At 38.9% G+C, this 21,580-nt stretch overlaps 1 protein-coding gene across 12 annotated transcripts; it reads right to left on the bottom strand.

Annotated features, from left to right (window-relative positions):
• Positions 1 to 21,336, bottom strand: LOC137139537 (ral GTPase-activating protein subunit beta-like). Of its 12 annotated transcripts, none has more exons than XM_067526922.1 (32): positions 21,215 to 21,336; positions 19,973 to 20,193; positions 17,468 to 17,670; positions 17,120 to 17,286; positions 16,835 to 17,021; positions 16,489 to 16,620; positions 15,831 to 16,009; positions 15,176 to 15,244; positions 14,538 to 14,689; positions 14,095 to 14,341; positions 13,461 to 13,496; positions 12,452 to 12,653; positions 12,184 to 12,351; positions 11,888 to 12,002; positions 11,493 to 11,640; positions 11,301 to 11,365; positions 11,055 to 11,199; positions 9,602 to 9,732; positions 8,230 to 8,412; positions 7,974 to 8,122; positions 7,172 to 7,359; positions 6,918 to 7,021; positions 6,610 to 6,765; positions 5,175 to 5,384; positions 4,788 to 4,946; positions 4,365 to 4,533; positions 4,113 to 4,235; positions 3,872 to 4,005; positions 3,654 to 3,762; positions 3,340 to 3,418; positions 2,729 to 2,877; positions 1 to 2,142 (listed from the first exon to the last, which is right to left on the bottom strand). In XM_067526922.1, the coding sequence occupies exons 2-32, from the start codon at positions 20,147 to 20,149 to the stop codon at positions 1,949 to 1,951; spliced, it is 4,629 nt and encodes a 1,542-aa protein (XP_067383023.1). In that variant the 5' UTR covers positions 20,150 to 20,193; positions 21,215 to 21,336; the 3' UTR covers positions 1 to 1,948. The 12 variants fall into 12 exon arrangements, with proteins under 12 accessions (XP_067383023.1, XP_067383022.1, XP_067383025.1 ...); XM_067526921.1 differs by having other exon boundaries at positions 21,170 to 21,318; XM_067526924.1 differs by having other exon boundaries at positions 6,610 to 6,762; positions 21,170 to 21,318.
• Positions 21,337 to 21,580: the final 244 nt, after the last annotated feature.

Genomic DNA, 21,580 nt, shown 5'->3' with positions numbered 1-21,580 from the left:
TTAAAATGTCAATAAGAGTTTTAATTGTTGCATGTTACATTCAATACCCATTGTGATCCTCCCAGACATAATTGCATACACACAATTTTTCTCGCCATATCAGGCGAATACAACAGACAACTTGTAAATGCCTTACACCATCACATATTTACATATCATCCTCCGCATCTGTACATGGTAAATCCTTAAATACGGTCAAACATCAGAGGAGTAACATAGAATACAATGTGTGACTGATTGTATGCAGTATGTTTCTTTGAAGCATATTTAATGTACTTTTTCCTTCCAAAAAAGGCATGTGCATAAAGCACCATCATAAAAAGTGAGTCTCACAATTAGACATAATAGGTTAAAAACTCCACAATGCCTCTTCTTCATTCAGTTTTCACAAGATAAAACATTTCCTTCAGCAGGGTTTTCTTTCAAAATGCAGAGAAGTACAAAAGCCTATAAGGTAACCAAAGGGAATATAGAAAATAAACATAAAATGTGCTCAGTGCATTAAGACTTTCCAAAATAAAGAAACTAGAAGTGTTTGTCCTGTTTCATCTCTGTGATAAATTCACATTGTTACAGGCAGACAGTGAAAGGGCTTGAGTAAAAACTAGTACAGTGAGTAAACAAAAAGTGAAACCAATTGTGAAGTGAAAAGACTGCATTTTTCTGTAGTCCACAACCAAATATGACTGAGACATTTTTAATATTCTCTCGATGGGTTTAAAAAAAAAAAATACTTCTTTGATCAGACTAAATCAACCCATTACCATAGATTTGTTTGGGATAACAAGACATGGTGTTATGGTTCTGTTTGGTGTTGGCAGAAACTTCAAACCTAAAATGTGACCGCTTGTCATTTCGTAGTAGCCCTGCAATCGTCAAGTGCAAACTCTGTAACTCTGTAAGGAGCTCTGTAACTACTCTCACCATCAGTAAACTCTAGTGTTACTCAAGCGTTACCCAAGTATTATGATTCTAGGGCTTGGTCTTGAAAATTAATTTTTTTCAAAATGGGTTTATCTTATTTATTTATTTATTTAAAGTGACAAGTCGCATTTATATGCCATGTACGGGGTTTATAGACTATGACTCCTTGTAGTGTCAAAAGATTTCACTGGCTGAATAAACATACATGCAGCCACGGGTGTGTGTGTATACACACACACACACACAAACACACATACATACACACACACAAACTGAGCGGAGGACTTTTAGAGTGGTAGAGACAGCATAGGTGTCAAACATTATGCACAGTAATAGAACATAGGAGTCCTGGAAATCAACTGGAAAAACCATAAAAAAAACAAATCTATAAACAGCAATGTTTGTGTGCTCAGTCAGCTTCTGCAAATGCCGAATGTGTTTGCACTAGGAAGACATTAGCCAGTGTCTGGGTGTAGATCACAATTTCTCCTAATACCAGATTATGAGTTAAGGTCGTTGATCATCCCCGTTTTCTTGAAGCAAAACAATTTATGAGTACGTGTTTATCTCCTTGGCAGAAATCCAACCAATAAAATCAAACTCACTAGTATCACAGAGTTTAAAGGACAAACTTTTTACAAGTTCAGAAAGGCCAATAGTGTTACTACTGTATTGCAGTTAAAGACAAGCAGAAACTCGTTTGCCACAAAGCATGAGCCTAAATGAGCAGAGACAGTCACTGTTGAACTTTAGCCATTCAAATCTTCAATGAGTGGCTGCGACATAAAAGTGTAGCTTTTTCACCTTGGCATGGTTGTTGACACTTTGCTCTCAGAGTCAAAGGCAGACAGTGTTGATGTATGTATCGATATAAATAACAAAATAGTACAGTATAAATATAAAGATTCTGTGTGTGTGTTTGTGTGGGTGTATGCACGCACAGTTGTAAATGGTGTTTTGAGTGTAGGGTTAAGAGTGTGTGTTGTGTATGCTTGTGAGCCAGTGTTAGGACAGGACAGGACCGTTAGAGATGAGGCTTCCCCTCCCCCACCTCGTGGAACAGTGAGGTGTAAAATTCAGGCTCCAGTTGTTTGTTGCGATAACGCTGGACAATCTCAGTTATTTTCTGCTTCCGCCTCACATGGGGCGGGCTGTACAAGTCACTTTCGAGACGCTTCCGCCTGCAAACATTGATGACCGTTTGACGCACAAGAAACCCTAAAAGGGGGATACAAAAAAAAAAACATAGGCTCATCAGTCGACTATTATAACAGTTTTAAAAATGTAAAATGAATCCTACATGAAAATATTCAACATTAGATAAAAGAGTTTGTGTGTAAAATTAAGGGGCAGAGTCAAATTTTTAAAATGCACTTTAAAAGCTAAGCAACAGTCAAACACGGCTTCCAACTGTGTCATCAGCTGGTCACCAGTGAGATTACATATATTGAAAAGCAAGAGCAAGGGTTAGAGATTCTTTTTTGTACTGTAAAATGTATCAGCATAGGAGACCTGTTTTAAATTATTTATTTCATTATACTGTATATACGGACAGCATGACCTATTTTTCCAGCAAATAGAATTAAGATGAATTAAAAAAATAAATAAATGAAAGAGACAAAGTTCCATTTTTGGATACAAACAGCTATGCCCTCTACGCATTACAATCATAAAATATTCATGTGTGCACATTATTATTTCAGTAAGCTCATCAATGTTCCTAATAAATTCCCTGTAATGCGTGAAGGCTTGCTGAGTGTTAAATGAGGTGGGAAGAGTTACAGCAGGCCACATGGCCTATTACCTAGAGCTCTGCGGCTGACCACCATGCCGTCCACCAGGGGAATCACCATGCCAAATTTGCCCACAGCACCATGCAGCCGGATCCTGAAAAGTCCTGTCTTCAGAGGGTGGATGTAGATAAGAGGAACATCCTTCTCAAGTAATCCTGACCTGCAATGGGTATGACAATAAGATGCATAAAGAACAAAGGTAGGATATGTCACAGTATTGTATATTGCAGGCAGCTGTGCATGACTGCTATTCTGGTTTTGAGACCAGTTCACCAATTACAGCGCTTATAAAAAGTATACACTCCACTTTAAATTGTTTATTGTCATGTTGTATCGGATCACAAACAGAATTTTAAGTTAACTTACTTTACAATCCTAACTGTTGCCACAGCTCTATCACAGTTCCTTTTCTCTGCCAAATTTTGCAAACACTGTGTGTTATACTTCCTGTTTTGCTCGCTGTGTTTATGCACTGTTTGTTAGTTTGCATCTCACATGCTGCTTTGCTAAATCCTTTTTTCAATTTATTTTTGCATGTGACAAAAAAAACAAAAGCGTGAACCATGTGTTCTCCAAAGTGGCAGCAAAGTGTTGGTGCAATCTTGTGTAATCGTTTCAATACCTGCAGGAAGTGCTGTTGCTCATGCTAGCTTCCAAGCCTGTGCTGGTTTCCGCCAAGAGGTCAGACAATGGGAAGTTCTCTAAAAACAAACAACAATTACTTTCATGTACCAGAATGTACTTGTCACATACATAGGAAACGCCCTTTAAATGTGCAGAGATTGAGCGTTTTAAACCACATTTTATGCGGAGAAACTTACTCAAAAGAGAAGAAAACATGAAAAAAAGATAAAAACTATAATCTACACAGAAAGGCTATGTTTCTTTCACACCAGTAGGCAGACATAACAAAACAGGGAGGCAGTATCCGCCTACCAATATCATCGAAGCGCTCCACCCAGACCACAAACACCTTAGTTTCAGGACCCAGCAGTGGAAAAGACTTTCCAGTTGATGATCTCTTTGTCTTGACCAGAGGACTTAGCTAAAGACACAGCACATTAAACAGTGAGTTTGCTCCATTAAAAAATGAAAAATCATAATCAGCACTGTGAGCATACAGGTCAGAGAACTAGTTATAATCCATATTCTACCTTTTTGGCAGACTCCAGGTTTTCAGAATGGTTAGGGAACAGCTCTAGTGTGAGATTGTGTTGTTTGAGACCAGGCATTAGGTCTGTGTTGGTGTCTGCCTCCACTGTAGAATCACTGTGAACTGATGACTCCTCTGGGGAAAAAACATAGACCAAATGACTTTCTCAGCTCTGAATCCCTTACTGGCTTTCCATCACATACAATATCTCAGTTGATATACTTACTAAACTGAATACTCACCGGAATTTTCAGTTAAAGAAGGTACAACAAAGGCAATTTCTGTCAGAGCATCAGCATAGTACAAAACTTGCTTCTCCCCATTAAACATTGAGCCTCCTGTGTCCTCAGGAGTTACTGCTTCCTCTACAGGACAAAAAAGTTCAACATAAAAATCCTTATCACAAATATCAAACTTGTAGGTAATAGTTTTCATGATATGGGTTCATCAAAGTCTACTTTAGATTTAATTTAAGAGTTAGCTTAGTAGCTTACCTGTTGGTTGTATAAAATTGCTGTCCGAGCAGGAGTTAAGGGACCAGCTGGTGTCTAGGTGTCCCGTCCACCCTGGGTGGCGTCCCACATCCACAGGCCAGCCCAAGGACCGCAGGAACTCCAAGAAGTGAGGCTGAACGCTGGATGATGACTCCACATTCCTAAGGATCTGGTCACAAAAAACAAGTACAGATTAATTATACTATTCATTCTGTAAAGCAGAGTTTTTTATACATTTTTTGCGAAAGAAGTTAAAAACAAAATCCACATCTATAGATTTTCAAGTTAGATTCAAGTAATGTTTTAATATTGGTAGAATTAAAAAGAAGATAATAATCATTATATAATTTGCTGTATTATTTCATATAGAATAAGTTGCATATTGCTACAAAAAAAAGGAAAAAAAAACCTGTTTTCTCTCACCTCAGTACTGCTTTTCTGTCCAGCTCTCATATAGAAAATAAAGACTGTGTCAAATGGTCGGCAGGGAAGCAGGTCAAGGTAGCTTACGTCATCAAAAAATCCTGGCAAGGAGGACTCTAGGCCAATCAGATGAGGAGGTAGACGACTGTTGCTCGGCTCCTATCAATAGTAAATTAGTTATACATACATTGTAAATAAACTTTGTAAACAGGAAAAAAGTTATGAATGCAAATAACATCAATCAATTTTATCACTCTTGTTAATTCTACTGAGTGAAACTCAATCAAAATGCACGCTACCTGTATCAGCAGAATATGTTTTTACATTGTCAGGCCAAATGATCTTGTCAGGACCCATTGAAATCCTGAAAGGTTAAGGTTTACCAACCTTGAGTGCCTCCAGAGACAAAAAGCCAAAATGAGACAGGAAGAGGCGTGCAGTCTGGAACTCCTGCGAGGGGGGAGGGGGTTTGCAGTCGATCTGTGGGTCCGGGAAACGCTTGGACCTCCAGAGTTCCTCGCTGTGCCGCTCCAAGGCGTTCTCATATTCTATCTGCTTGGTCATCAGTGTATGGAGCTTTTCATGCTGAACTTCCAGCTGGAAACAGGAGAATGAGACTGAATCTAAAAAAACTATTTCCAGAGTTTATAGTTCATTCAGGGCACTTGACCGCATACATTTGGCAAAAACCCACAAAGGGTAAGTCCTTCAGTCCAGATGCAGAGGTGTCACCTCCTAATGTTTGCATTGGTGTGCATATGTGTTTTAAAACCTTTTTAAACCTTTTTAATTAGAGAGACTTACCATTTTATCATCTAAGCCTACACAATCCATTCCAATCCAGTACAGCAGCCTTTCAAATAAATTTAGTTTTTGTGAAATGTTTGAGAGCATACACGGGCAAGAAAAAGTTTAATAATAATAATAATAATAATAATAATAATAATACATTTTTAGGCATATTAACACACAGAATAATTGTCAAATCAAATTTGCATGATAAGCTCTCAGTAAGAAATGGTATCCATGATGATTGATGACTTGCACATGATGCAGACTATTCTCCCAGTGCTAAAGCATCCCCAGATTTTTTCTTGAACTCAATTTTAAAAGGTGTTATTCATCCAACACCTTAAACTTTGACTCATAAGCCCAAGAGACTATTTTCAGTCATCATAAGTCCACTGTTTGTGCATCTTGGCCCAACGCAGCCCCTTCCTCCAATTTGCCAACCTTAGTGGGTTTTTTTTCAGGCAATTTTGCTCATGAGACCAGCTGACCTAAGTCTCCTATGCACAGTGTCTTTGCACACTGGCTAGATTTGAGCAATTGTTTCCTAACAACTCACTGTGTTTTGTGATCCATTTACAACCACATGATTGTATAAAACCAACAAAAATAATGAAAACCACATATGTGTGTAGGTGTTTCCAAACATTTTGCCGGCTGAGTTGGAGGGATTTAGCTACATATTGCAGTACCGTTATTGCAATGAATTGAGATTCCACACAAAACATTCATCACACATTTTTTTTTACCAAACCCAATTATGTGACCTTTTATTCAAAGAGATAACCAAGTGAAATTTCAACTCTGCAACAATTCACGTGGGTAATTACTCATCAGTATACTGGTAGCCCTTGAATCATCCTGCCAGTCCGTACAACACCCTTTGGTTTGTATAACAACATATAATATGATAAATTGACTTCATAGCTCTATTTTAGCAATGAACAAACTATCTTCGTTTAGCTGATACCTACAGTAGAACAACTTGTGGATACAAGATCAATACCAGCATATAACAGGAAGTAAAACTCACCTCTTTACTGACAATGTCATCCAGGTCAGGAATACTGACATCAGCCTTAACAAGAGGAATCTTATCCACCTCTTCAGGGAAGGGCCTCTGCTTGACATTGTACTTGATCCCCACATCATTATTGGGGGTTGGACGGCTCTCAGGAACAAACACCTGCTGTGGAAAGAGAAAAGCAGATAGAAGTGGAAGTGTGTTATCAGTGATACTGATGTAATGTTGCACGCTTTTCAAGTTCATAAGTGCATATTTTCTAGGATGATACTGTTTTAGCCTTGTTGCCTTTGGTGTAATTTACAGTGTGATCTCACCCTCTGATTGGCCCGAGCTCCTCTGGGTTGGTGGAAGAGTTGCATGGTCCAAGCATGTCTACCAGCTGTCCCTCTTATCAAAACTGTCACTGATGGACTGGGGTCTGTGAGGAAAGAGATGCTCTGACTTAAATTTATCAGTGCTTCCTGGTTAGCAGGTGATAATCATTCATTCTACTTGCACATAAATAAATTGTTTAGTTCCCCCTGATATCTCAATAAACCACTCTTATGTCAAAGTAAAAGCTACTGACTCTGCTCATTGCCAAGAGGTTGCTCCAGCATTGCGAGGATGACAGAGTTGTCCAGGACAAAGTACCGGAAGTTGCTGGCACCTGTGGCACTGAGTCTGGCGTAGCGAATCAAGGTGTCTTCATTCAGTAGGCTGCAGGTGGAGGCAGGCCCGCTGGGAGAAGGGAAGGCTCCCAACACCTGCATTATACTGGGGAACACCAAAGAAATCCAAGTACATAAATATGAAGAAACCAGGTCAGTGGGTAAGCATGTTTTGCTGCATTATAGAAATCTGGAGTGTGAAAGTGTACAGCCAGAGCAATGCCACCTGGTGGTGATGTTTTTTTTCCCCAAAAGGTTATGAACTAATAAATGCTGATATTTAATTATGGGTTAACCACTTGTCAGCTCATGAAGTGGTTAAAATCAGCTCCACCTTTAATAGTGATCTTTAAACCTTATTTAATAAATTACTATACATTACATTACATATTTTTTTAACTAAAATAAATACTTGCACTTATACTGGAGTATTAGGTTTGTGTATTCTACCACCTCTCCACACAAGTATATCAAATTTTGCTGTATTTGGGGCTGTGTAGCTGGACACTGCTTAAAGTGGGGATGCCGGACTTTGTCCTTCGTGACAATATTAAGAGCATCAGTGTTAATGTTGTTGCTCATTGGTGTATATGTAAAATTTTTAAACAGTGTTTTACTTTTGGCTTTAACACAAGAAAATAAAGTAACGAGTGGCTATATAACCTTATGGTACTTCTGATCCACTATGAATAAACTCTCAATATGCATGACAAGTCTCACCAGGACAAAGTCGCCTCAGCAGCATCTTTCACTCTCATTGAAGCTGGGTTGTGCTCCTTTTCCCCTTTATGCCGGACCTCCTGTTCCTGTCTGGACTTGCTGCCAGATATTCCCAGCTCCACAATTTCCAACACTTCTACCAAACAGTCCTAATAGAAAAAAAGAAAACCATTTATTTTATATATTTATTACCAAACCTCTCCAAAACAAACATAAGCAAAAGATATATAATATCCAGTCTTAAAAATAAAAATACCTTTTCATCCAGCATGTCAGGGTGCTCAGTGAGCCACACACAGAGAAACTGAAAGGCAGCTACAATCATTGAGTGGAGGTCTCGGGACTGAAGAGGAGCTGGACGGCTACACTGGTAAACTATGTACCCACATATAGAGCTGACAGCTCGTTTTCGATCTGCAGAGTCTACTCCCACTTTTACCTGGTTTGGAAATATGCAAAATACAGGACAACAGATTGTACTGCTTCCAATACATTATTAAAATATTTGGGTGCCCAGTGGCTTAACAGTTAATGATCATATAACATAACCTCAATGTATACGGTTTGACCCATTTCCTGTATGTTTTTTCAACAACCAATATCAAATAGCACATAAAAATAGGGATGTCCCAATGCCAATAGTATCAGGCATTGAGTCTGATCCTGCCTTTGTGTACTTGTACAACAAAACTACACCCAATACCACATTAATCTTCGCTGGTAAGTGGAGGGGGTAAAATGTTTGCGGCTTAGAATTTTAAGATACCTGTAAATGACTAAATTATGTGAACGCTAGCTCTGCTGTCTTAAGATTTTGTTTCTTAAATCTAAATCACAACTTATTTTTAAAATGAAATTAAATATTTGTGACTGAAATTGGCAACAAGGGTTTTATATATATAGTAACTAAAAATTCATTTGAAGTTTGCGCCTGTCCTTCCAAGTCTTTCTACAAATCTGTGCTTTGTCTTTTTTTTTGTTCTTCTTTACACAATGTTGCTGAGTTTATAAAACACCGGTCTCGGAATTATCTGCTTTGGTAGAAAAAAATTATGAGAAACTCCGTTGTCACGCAATGTGCATAACTGCAGTGGACTTATTTGTCTGTCTAAATGACAGACACATCTAAGAATAAACGCATATCCCAAATATAACAAAAAAAAAAAATAAAAAAAATAAAAAAAAAACTCAATGCAGAAGCTTCTCTCATACTGGTACTTTATGGTACTTCATTGATGTATTGAGGGCAACACCCTTGCAATAACCTTGCCGTCATTTCATTTGTTCTCTATGACCCTAGACTATGTAATTTAGGAAGGAGGCATACTAGTAAAATGGGACGCAGGGCAAAGATCAAACTAAAGAATTTGTCTCAGGCCAGACTCATTTCAGTAAATCTGGTTACATACATAGGAGCATGTGAGCCTTTGTCCTTGAAGACAAATTTGGGATTTAGCAACAAAACTTTTCTAGAGTGATGAGTAAGGTGCACAATACATAATATATTGCTGGTTGAGACTTGGGTAGGAAAAACAGACAAAAAAACAGCAATCCAATTTAGGCTTGACCTGTTATCAATGACTGCAGATTAACTGCAGATTATTATGTCTTTCTGAGGTTAGCTTTACCTTTGCAAGACCAGCTAGCAGCTCCAGGGCAGCAAGCGAGATGCTCATGTCTTGCCTCCATTGGGAGTTGAGTCTCTGAGTGACCAGGTGGATGCTGCGAACCAGCAGGCCTGCCGCCGTATCTGTAAGAGCTAGATCATATAACACCCCGAAATACCAAACACCGCAAAGAATAGAGCAAAGCAGAATTCAGGCAAGAAAGCTTAAGTACACAGAACAGGACTTGATAGTAAGAACATGCATTAGTAGAGAGTATGAAATGTAGCAATGCACAGAATTTTGAGGGCTGAGGGTGTCGCTATTTTCATTATCATAATCCATTTTTAATAACTGCCTTTCGGCTATCCAAAACGGCTGTTTAAGTATTCAGATAATTAATATCTAAACTAAAATTATATAATTATAAATAAATATACTATTGTAACATGTCTTTACTAATATTTAATTTGTAACATTAAAAGTCGAACTGCTTGATGTGAATGGGCCCTTAATGAAAGAGGCCTGTTACAAGTTGTCAGTCAGCACAACTTTTCTTTAGGCTTTAAAGCCGTATTACTATATAAAACGCAATAAAATTTTATATTTCTAAGAAACTCCATGACAAATACATAAGACATGGTAGTGCTCTGAAATGTTTATGTTAATACGTTGAGACTTCAACACAGAGACTTTACAAGATGCAGATCTGGCTCCATATTTAAAAATCAAGCCTCTGACTTTTTTTATCGTGAATTTATCGTGAGCAAAAAACCTAAATCAGGCAGAATTGAGTGTAGCATAGGAAATAACTGTTTCCAGGCCACTGCCCACTGTCAAGCCTTGCTGACTTTCCTGTCCAGTATTGAGCCACACAACACATCCCACAAGAACCATGCGGAAGCTCCGCTCCCAAATTCCTGTTGGACAAAGGCAACAAAGGGCTCAGAGGAAAAAAGATATAAACTCAACAAAAATAAATAAAAGCTATTTTTAACAATTTACTTTGAAATTCAAAAACTAACCATTCACATTTCAATGTCCAACACATTAAATGAGTCAAACACCACTCAGCCCTCCTAAGAAAAACACAAATTCTTTACTAGGAAACACTGTTACAACCATAGACAGTCAATGGCTGCAATCAATCAGAGAAAAATGCCATTAGCCCTGGAACTATATACATATCCCAGTGCCAAAAATGTGTTTACCAGCAGAGCATCACAGCACCAAACAGCTTTGTATCACTTACAAAGACATTTTACCCAACGCTTCTTAACCCTGAATACCACTTTAACCACGTTAGCTATAAAGAACAGAGGAGTTATTTCACAAGTTGCATGTTTTACATTGATCAGCAGGCTTTATTCATGATGAAATCATGCTTAGACTAGCCTATTGTGGATTATCTGCACAAGGCTGGCAGATTTACTAATCACAAAAATGTTAGCGTATGTGTAGCAAATGTGTGTTTTACCATAGTCTCGAAGCAGGGCCTGGGCAGGACGGTCAGAGTCTGGGCTAGTGGCCTCTGTGCTGCCTCCACTGGTAAAACTAATGCCACTGTTGGTCCGGCTGTGGCTCTGACTTTTCACTGTCATGTGGCTCCCATCTATACTCCCCTACCACCACAAAAACACAGCACTCGTGATGTCTTGTCCATCAAACTGTTACATCATAAAATGTTAATTGTTTACTAGTGGGAAAACAATGTGAGCCTTACGGTTTCAGTCTGTGCACCTATGGACTCCAACAGTGCTGAGTCTTGAACAATATTTAGCATTGCACCTGAAAGTGAGGAAATAATTAACAATACATAAAAATACAGACAGTGAAAATTTGTCTTAGTCAGTACAAATACAGCACAAGTCATATGCTGAGGCAAAATAACTGGATGGCAGAAATGAGAAGATACCAAGGATGAGCTGTGTGTTAGTGGGATCAGTCTCAGTCTGCAGGGCTCCTATCAGGACATTGACAAGACGTAGCCTCAGGGACAGGAAAGACACGGGCTGATCATGAGGCCACCCATCTTCCTCGTTGAACTTGCCCTCAAGCAGAACCTAAAACACACCAAGTCAAATCAGGGCACTAACTTTTGATGCTTTTCGATAAAACAACTTAATTTATCTGAAAATAATATAAACAACAAGAGCTTGCTTTACTGTCATGTAAGCAACAAAAGGCTTATGGAGTTGAAAAGCTAATTCCTACAATTTACTGGCAAATGAGAAAACTAAAAAAAAAAAAGAGAGAGAATAAATGTACTGTTAGTTCAAACAAAAGTAAGACGAATACCAACGCTGTTACCTCTGATTTGATATTGCCGAAATGGTGGGGCAATGGCAACATGGCGAGCAGGATGCTGATGGAGGCTCTCCTCAAGTCAGTAGGATTTACATACATTTTAAATTTTGACAGCTCCCTGGAAGAGAAGAACAAATCTAAAATTTGTTAGGCAACATAAAAAAATACTATATCTTCAAATTAAGCTTCAGAGAAAAAAATTTTTAAGATTGATTTTCTAGTTAGCTCAGCTCACCACACATTTATGAAAATGATACCCAGTAAACTTCAAACAGATACTAAATTTGTGTTAAACTAACCTGTCTGGTACAATAGTCTCCAAAGCAGCTATGAAGTAGGGCACCACCACATTGATGCCTTTCAGGTCAGTACAAAAGAGAGAGGAAGAGTTGAGAATTATAGAAGCCAATACTGGTCTACAGATGAAATCGGAGATCTGGAGACCTTGAATGAGGACCATGTAAAACCTAAAGTAAGAGAAGGAGTAGTAACATATTAGATATTTTAGATATATTTGCACAGTTAGTCCGGTGTTACCTTACAATTAGAGTTTGAGAAGAAGATTACCTTGACAGGTAAACAGGCAGAATCTCTTCTCCAGTTTTCTTGCTACAGAATATGCGACAAAGAGTCCCGCAGGCTTCAGCTCTTCCTGCCTCATAGCTCTCTGGGAACTCATTGGCATCAAACATAGGGTTAGACACCATAGAGTCGGTGGACATTTGGGAACCCTTTCTTCTCAACTCCAGACCTACTTGAGTAGCTATAGCTGAGGAAAATGGGAAGAAACAAAGAATTAAAGGATCCTGAATTGTCATCCTATTACTCAACTTCATGCATGTGAGAGAAACAGGCATATAGTATACAGATGTTTATCTGCTAAAGTTACAGTACAGCAAAAAGTAAACTTTCAAAATGCGCCACAAAGCAGACATTTAATCACTATCACAACAAGATATACAAACATTTCAATGACTGCAAATACACACTCACATCATGTAAAGGCATTCAATAAAGGGAACTCTGACACAAAGAGTTTGCAACAGACGTTCTATCTATCACTAGACCATGACCATGTGTAATGTGCATGTAAAAGAAGTTCTCTGCTGTGAGGACAAGCAAAATCCCTGTGTCAGCTTCCTTGCTATTGCAATTATATGACTCAAAGTACAGAACATTCACTTCATGCATTGAGGCACCAAACCAATAAAATCAAAACTCAAGTTAACCGACAATACAAAAGGAAATTACAAGAAACAAAATGTTAATGCTGAACTTGAGGGGGTCTGAAACTAAATAAGGATTAGTGTGACCCAAACAACAGAAAAATGAGAGCTTAAAACGAGGTGGCGTCAAACTGGCAACGTTATGATCGAGACAAGTGGTCAGTTGGTGAAACCCAATTCATCACCTTTGGAGAAACGCTGAGAGAACGCTGGTGGACTTTTATGACAAAGAGTGGGAACAGAAAACAATGGCGATAATGGCAATGATCATGAGAAACTCAACTAAAAAGCAGGGAAATTTGTCAAGAAACGCAAATCAAGTGAGGAAAAAAACTGCCGTTCCTACTTACAAGATTTATAAGAAAGGAGAATTTGGATAAAAGAGGCTGCAAGATAACAGAAATAGTGGAGAGAGACAAAATCAAAGCAGATCCAATATTTTGGGATCAATTCATATCAAGCATGAATTGTTTTTTGATTTCCTCAATACATGACTTTTGACCCATTACAATTCTTAACATTATTCAGACATCGTAGACACGTGCAGGACACTACATCAAAAAGAGAAAAATAAATGGAGAGCCAATGATATGCCAAATGTATTTTAAAATACTAAGTACTGTATGTGTGCTGTCATTGACTCCTGACATGATTCTACTAATTAAAGGAAGTTGAATGAAGTCCTTAACATATGGCTATAGGCACTTTTAGCCATGTTTAAATTGTTGGTAGATGTAAATGAATTAGAATCAGGTGGAAATCTCATACCAGGCCACTTCTAACCAAGCCCTCCATACACAGAAAAGTACAAAAGAAGTTTCAGAGAAAATGGTGAAAAAGGAAAGGATATCCCATAGACATACAATAAACAATGACAGACAGTAAAAACACAGATAACTCCACAAAAACAGATACTAACAAACAGCAACATAACACCCACCTGCCCATGCATTAATGGAAATTAGTCATCATTTAACTTCTTACCTGTCATGCTAGGGTCTCGGCTGAGGCCGCTGTGAAGCTTACAATGGACCAGAGCAGCGTCAAAAAGCCACTGGCCAAATAGGTTGAGGATGCTGTTGACCTTGGGCCGTGCTGGCGCCGGCAGTGGCCGGGACTCCCAACTGCTCTGGTTAGGGCTGGACAGCAATGTCGGGGAGGACGAAGTTTGCTGCTGTTGCTGCTGCTGCTGCTGCTGCTGCTGGGATGATTTGGTTGGTTGACCACTGCCCTGCACGATGGGGAGGGAAAGTTGATGACAACTTGTTTAAAGCAGCTTAATAGACGATATAAATAGGATAAAACCAATATAATAGACCCATTCTGTCTAAGGTGCAAATAGTATAATGGAAAATAAAGTAGACCGTAGCCTTTTCTCTTACTTTCAACTTAGTATTTGTTATGTTTAAGTTAACATTTGTACTTACAGTTGAACTCTTGCTTGCAGTTTTGGTGACACCTGTATGCCGCTGCTTGCGGTTGTGAGGGGGCGTAGTGTTGGTAATGGAGGGGGGTGGAGACATACTCATTCTGTTGACTGGGGTGGGGGGGGCACTGTCAGCCCTCGGACGTGATATGCCTGTTGGCAAGAACATGAAATAAGCTGGAGACTAAAGTTCGTACTGTTCCCTCATAGCAGTGCAATGATTTCTGATTAGCCTCATTATATATATTTAAAATAAATAAATAAATAAAAACCTTCACCCATTCACTTTCCCATCAGATAGAGCTTGGTGGGTAAAAATAATAATTTTAACCATTTTCCCCCATTTTACATGTTACAAGACAGAAATTAAAATGGCTTCTGTCTGAATTGATCACAGACAATATAAATTTTTAGACGTGCAAGACAATGGTTAGATACGAATCACCAGTAATTGATCTCCATCCATTTTGATTGGCTTTTTATGAACATAGGCGACCCTTTGTTGATGATCTTATTCTGTTTCATTTCATTTTGTTACAGCAAGACTAATCTGAGTTGTTAATATTATCACCACCAATAAATAGACCACTCCATCATATGCCCTTGTCATTCGTATGGCACATCAGCCAATGTCTGTACCATGAGAAAGCAGCACTGGACAAAAAGAGAACACCCTCTCCCGTACATCTCTCTTTTCAACAGAGACACCTACAGCGTAAAGAGAAAAACACACTGGCATGTTTCTTTTCAAACTTTTAAACAAATACTACTGATATCAGTAATATTATAAATATTACTGGCCATGCTCCATTTAAATTGGATTGACTGGAAAGGAGGAAAAACTGTTTCTGAAGAAATGCCTTCTATTGGAGACTCATCATGCATCTTCTACCTTTTTCAACTACTTTACCTTTTGAAAAAGAAACACCTCTTTTGTATTCCATGCAAGGCAGGCTTTGCAAATCAGTATATATGGTGACACCCGTATGTCATTGCTTGCTGTGCACTTTAACAATAAGAAAAAGCATATTTAATGTCATTACCTTACTAATGAAAAATATGCAAACTGACTGATTAAATTAATAAATTCCAATGACTAGGAATAAAGCATTTCTATACTAATTCTCTTCACAATTCTAAAGCCTAAAATTATGTGTTACATGCTTTCCTGGATCCTAATAATACTCTTTTTACCACTTAATTTTGAAACATATCCCTTAGTTGATTTATGAACAACTGTTTCTTTGGAAAGTCCCATGACTACACCTCTTATTTGAACTCAGTATCCTCTTACCCAAAAAAGCATCCACGAGGCAGCTGATGCCCCTCATGGCCCTGAAGAAGATCTGGGGTAGCTGTTTCAAACACGGATGCAGCACCACTTCATGAGGGATACCACTGGAGTTGAGAAACTGTTCCTGAAACTTTGGGGTGGTGCTCACTATTCCAGGGTTGCTAAGGTCCACTGGGTTGCTGGAAACAAAACAGCAAACCCATGTGTTAAGCAAAAAGCCTACAGACAAAACAAGCTACAGCTTGTTAGAATATATTTATATCTCATTATACCACGGTATGTATTGTGGAATCAGTTGTCTTACGTTAAATATCAATAATGGGATTAGGACTGAGCTGCACTTTGTTGTAACAATTATTTTATTATTTTATGCCTCCCATTGGGATCACACTGATGATTTTGACTTTCTATAAACACATGGAATTTACCCAGGTAACAACAACTGATCTGATGCCTTTAATAATAGTGAACAAAAGAAAGGACAAATGCATGGCTGAAAACATAAAGAGATAAAACCCAAGAAATTTTGTATGTTTATACAAACAAAGTGTAATACATAGACTTTTGATTAAAATTGCAACACAAATATGTGATATACCCAATAACATAAACATAAAATAAACTCTTTGTGACAGTTGGGCTTAGAAAGGTTGTGCACCTGAGCATGTGAAGGAAGCGGTACCAGGTCTGTGCCACACAGTCATTGTCCATCTCTAAAGGAATAAGGTTGGCATCTTCATCAGGAACTTTAAAAGGTGGAAAGGATGGCCCATGGGTAAAGCGCAAAAGTCTGGTTTGAAGAAAATTAACATGAATGCAGAAACTGTTACTCTCAACAAAGGAAAGACTGATAGTAATGATAATTTGCTCCTATAGAGGTTACTACAGTACTGTTTATTTGCCAAGGACTGTGAATAAAACTCACTTTCAGTAACTAAGAGTGCAATACATTTTTTCAGCACAAGAGCCTCAGCCACATGAAGTTAAGTGGATGTATTTCTAACCTTGAGGTCAGGGCACAGGTCACTCTGCTCCACTGCTCTACAACAGGAGGGTGGTGTCTCCAGTTGGCCAGCATCTCCCTTGCAGTCTTCCAGTATGGCGGTGTGGGAAAGCAACGGGCACATGCAAGCAGCCACACTTCAAACAGCACTGCCATCAATTTTTCTGCCAGTTTCTCTGCCACACCAACTGGAAAACCGGAAAGATTATTGTTGGTATTAACAATCAGTAATAATTTAGTAATGTAACTATATTAAGAAGGGTTCAGGACGAAAGGATGGGCTAACCTCCAACCGTGGGAGGGGCAAGCAATGTGTCATTGATGCGAAGCAAGAAGAGCAGCAGCACCTCCCAGGTTTCCCTCACCATGGAAACAGACTCTCGTGCCAGTTTCTGGACTGCAGTCAAAACCTGCTGGCAAAGCCTGATGTGGTTCAGACTGTGCTGTTCAGGCCTGGAGGGGGAGACATTGTGTTTAAAATGAGGGGATACAGATGGAAAAGAGAAGAGCGTAAAGAAATCAGCGGGTGTTATATGTAGTCAGTGGTCAGGGATGACTCCTAACAGCAGCAGATATGGAAGTAAAAACAGATTTTTTGCAAAACAGAAAATTATGCACAGGATTTCAGACATACCTTGGTACAAACACATTGTAGAGATGTTTGAGAATGGCCTGCACATACATATTGGGCTCCTTGACCACAGGCTGAGGCATCGATTCCCTGGGTGACACCAAGGCCATCATCCAGTCTGTGTATACATCTACACAAAGTTTGACTGTGTCCCCTTCAAGGGGGAGGGTGAGGCCATAACACAGCACCTCCATGGTCCACTTCACCTAGAACCAAGCATTCTTATTAATTTTGTTATGAGTTAGTAATTATTTTGAAGCATTTTACTACGCAACTTATTTTGAATCTTACTGCACAGGATGCAGAATGATTGACAGCTCCCATCAGACAGCACTATTTCAAGAGCGTAAACTGATGCTTATGACAACACACCACCTCTTTTAAGTATATCTTTTAATTGTTTGCTAAATCAAAAAATGGACCAGATAATCCTCAAAAGGCAAAAGGTGAATAAAAACCAGATCATCATTTTACAGACAACAATTAAGACATACAACGCAGCACTCAATATTTCTTGCCCATGATCCTGATGCTAGTACAACTTAGCACACATAACAGCTCTTTCTGACTTCAGTGAAATTTCCTCCAGTGTCTTCTGTAATATTTGTGAAGACAGCGTGAGTCAGTAGTGGCAGAAAGCATTTTTTAAGATTCATCTTAAGCACATAATGAAGTTTAAAGCAACAGCAGCATTTCGTATGAATGGTGCATCAAAGAAATATCACTGAATCATTTTTAACCCAATGCAACTACTCTTCCTTTGCTTCATAACACACACTGCCATGTCACTAATTGAAACCCAATGACTTATGAGCTCTTTGGTCCACTTGCTCACAGTAGTATGTGTTAGCAGACCTTTCAGTTTGTATCAGAGATAAGGAGGCTATTTAAACAGCTGGTGAATGTAGAGCATACAAAAAAATGAGTGCAATCTTTAATCAAATGTTTTGGTCACTGGAGTCAAAAGCAACACTAAAAACATTATTAATATAGAAACAAGACTTTTACCTGAAGCTAAGACAAAATCATTGGTGACTTTACCAGTGCTGTTTCTCTGCAAAGATGTAATCAAACTCTGAAGGGCAATTTTCAAACAGTTTATTCCTGCGCAGGTGGTCACATAATTGCTTTGCAACTCCTTGCAACTCAAGGACTTGAGAAATAAAGAGGAGACTGGATATTGGTCTATAATAACCTAAATCACCTGGCTCAAGAAAAGATTTTATAAGTAAGGGGTGTGATTGCAGCAACTTTAAAGTCTTTGGTACATAGCCTGTTAAAAAAGATAAATTGATCAAATCTGATATTGCCATGTATAGAAAGGATAAATGATCTTTAAGCAGACTAGTTGAAATGAGGTCTAAAGGTCCAGATATACTTGCTTTCCCCAAGGCATAGGCGTAGACAATGGCAGCATTGTCTGCGTAATGGTTGACATATTTCCTTGCGTACTTTGTGTATGTCTGGAAGGTCATCCACATAGGGGCTAATCATCCCTCACCAACAATGGCATTTCATGGCAACTTGTGAAGAAAGCACTAACAACATAAATGGCAGGTATGTAGATGTGGGTAGTTGTGGACATGCTCAGTGAGGTCTTTTCCATGTAGTTTCTGCTTGTACCTTAGTGATTGTGTGATACTGCCCCACCAGCAGTATGGGGGATTGCATCTTGCATATACATAGTTGAAGTTAGCTAATTGAGTTTTATAGAGAAAAAGCATTCTCAGTAGGAAAGAAGTCCTATAAATGATTCTAGAGCTGTTATAACCTAAGCTGTAACAATTGTATGAAGGATCAGATGTTTTTTTTCTCTCTAATAGTTTTATATGTGAAGAAACTCATAATGTCATTGCTGCTATAAAGCTATGGGAAAACTAGGCTCAACAGAGCTGCCTGTCAGTCTGGCCGAAGTACTGACAAGAAACCTGGAATTGATCAGATTTTCCTCTATTGGTAAAGGCAGTTGTCCACGGAACACATGGTCATTGGCATGTATGACTGAAACATTTACATTTTGAAAAAAAAAACAATTGTCTCCAACAGATCTAATAGAAAATGTAAAGGACTGGAGGATAACACAGGATAGTAATAACAAATAGAGCTGGTTTTGGGGTTTCATAATTGGTTCTTAAGAGGCTATGTTCAGTTCTAGGGCTTAATAAAAAGTTTGAATGGAAGATTGCTGCTACTCCTCCAACTCAGCTTGTGCATCTAGGAATGTAATAATTAAAATGACCGAGGGGTTTGACTCATTTGGAATGACTCATTAGACTGCTGCACCTGCAATAATAGTGCAGAAATTGTGGCATACACTAAACTCGAATAACTGGTGTTGCTACAATACACCTGAGGTTAAGTCATGTTGAAATAAGTTTTAAAGTTAACAGATGCATTTCTTAGTTATAAAGCAGGTACACAGCAGTCTACCAGGGTTTGACACACCAAACAATATGTAGTGTTTAGTGTGGAGGATCTCTCTCTGTCTCTTTTTTTTTTTTTTTTTACCTCCTTGTCTGTCTTGAGGATGTTCTCTGTAGCAACAGGGCTTACAGCTGTGCCCAGAGGCTTGACCACAGCATTTGCCACCTCCGTGCCCACACTGGTGGGATAAGTGTGCAGAACACTGAGGTGGCCCTGGTCACTCTGCACCACCAACTGCAGGGAGCGCCACTCGGAGTACATGCTGCTGATGTCTACTGCACTCTACTCACACCTCCTGCCTCCACCTGCAGACACAAATCCAGGAGTCAGCTTAATCTGAAAGTTGGGGGAAACTAGGAGTGGGTTTCTTAGGTTGTAACTACTATCAATAAAAAAAAAAACATACACACCTCTAAAGGAGTTTTTTTCCATTAAAGATACATCAACTTAAAATTGTTTAGCTAACTGTTTATGCTTATGTACCTTAACGCTTAAATTAGTGTAATACTTTTGTAAGATAAAGCAGAATTAGAACCTGCGAGTTGACAGAATACGATACGATATTAACATCGTCATTTGGTGAACCGCATGCACAGCGAAATAAAATAAAAAGTGCATCACAAAAGCTTGACAAGCGTCTGAAATCAGACTTGTTTATGTTTATTTCAAAGGTTAACGTAACCTCACAGGAACCATCGAAAAGCAATGATTTAATGTTTGCTAACTTACTACTAACCTTAACGCTAACTTAGCTAACGTTGCCGCTCTCTTCCAGAGAAAATTAAATAAAAGTATCAAGTGTGGTAGCGGTTACATAGTATGATAAATATTAGCTGTTTGTGTGCACTGTACGCTTAAACAGAGTCAAAGAATGAAAACTTTAAAACCTAAATCTCTGGTGGGTGCGTTAACAGCCCAACAATCAGAACCAGGAAACGGCTAGGAAATCGATTAGCTTTCTAACGTTAGCTACCACTGACATCAAAACATGTTTCTCTTCTTGCTGTTGAAATTTGCTGAAGTAAACTGGTAGCTTGGTTCTCCGCTACGAGACGGACTCGCTGCACGCTGAAAGAAGCTGTCGTGGAAGAAGCCCAGCGATTCTATGAGTTAACTTATCTATTACCGAAAACGACGTTACAGTAGCTAAGCTAACGTTTGCTGCTGTAGCCCATTCGTTGACATTAGCTGAGCTGACAGTCCTTTGTGCTAACTGCCTAAGTTTGCAAAGATGCTGCGTTTGCTCCCTGGTTAGTTACGAAACTAGAGTTCTTCATTTACCTGGACCAACTAGAAATGTTGTCATAACAGGGCTCAGAAACTCACAGGGTGTTTCTATGTTTCCTGGTCTAGATCATAACAGCCTCCATCTTCGCAATGTCAGATTTGGGCAGTGCAGCTTGGTGGGCTAACGGGAAACCGGATGCGAGAATTGACGCCCCCTTCTGTTCAGTGCTGCTGCTGCTACTGCTGCCTTCAGGTGCTCCTGGGGAGGTCAGTTTTAAAAGCTCCATTACAAAGTGGTACAGTAGTTTTGGAAGTCGGTTTACTCAAGTATTTGAGTACTCAAGGTACTTCAACTTTACTTGAGCCTTTCCATCTTATGTTTTACTTATACTCCCTTACAACCTGCATTTTTCTGGCAGGTTCACTTGCTCGTCATTTTGTGGCTGCTTCCTACTGAAACTAAAT

Source organism: Channa argus, chromosome 13, assembly GCF_033026475.1.
Source record: "Channa argus isolate prfri chromosome 13, Channa argus male v1.0, whole genome shotgun sequence".
In the NCBI taxonomy this organism is placed as follows: domain Eukaryota; kingdom Metazoa; phylum Chordata; class Actinopteri; order Anabantiformes; family Channidae; genus Channa; species Channa argus.
This window is presented reverse-complemented; position numbering and strand designations above follow the sequence as displayed.

Bases quoted from the DNA above. Each gene is read 5' to 3' on its own strand.
- LOC137139537 (XM_067526922.1), bottom strand. From the start codon at position 20,149: ATGTACTCCGAGTGGCGCTCCCTGCAGTTGGTGGTGCAGAGTGACCAG. The intron at 7,360-7,973 runs GTGAGACTTGTC...GGTGTTCCCCAG, and splicing joins GCTGAGGCGACTTTGTCCTG to TATAATGCAGGTGTTGGGAG. The intron at 4,006-4,112 runs GTGAGTATTCAG...TTTTTTCCCCAG, and splicing joins TTCTTTAACTGAAAATTCCG to AGGAGTCATCAGTTCACAGT.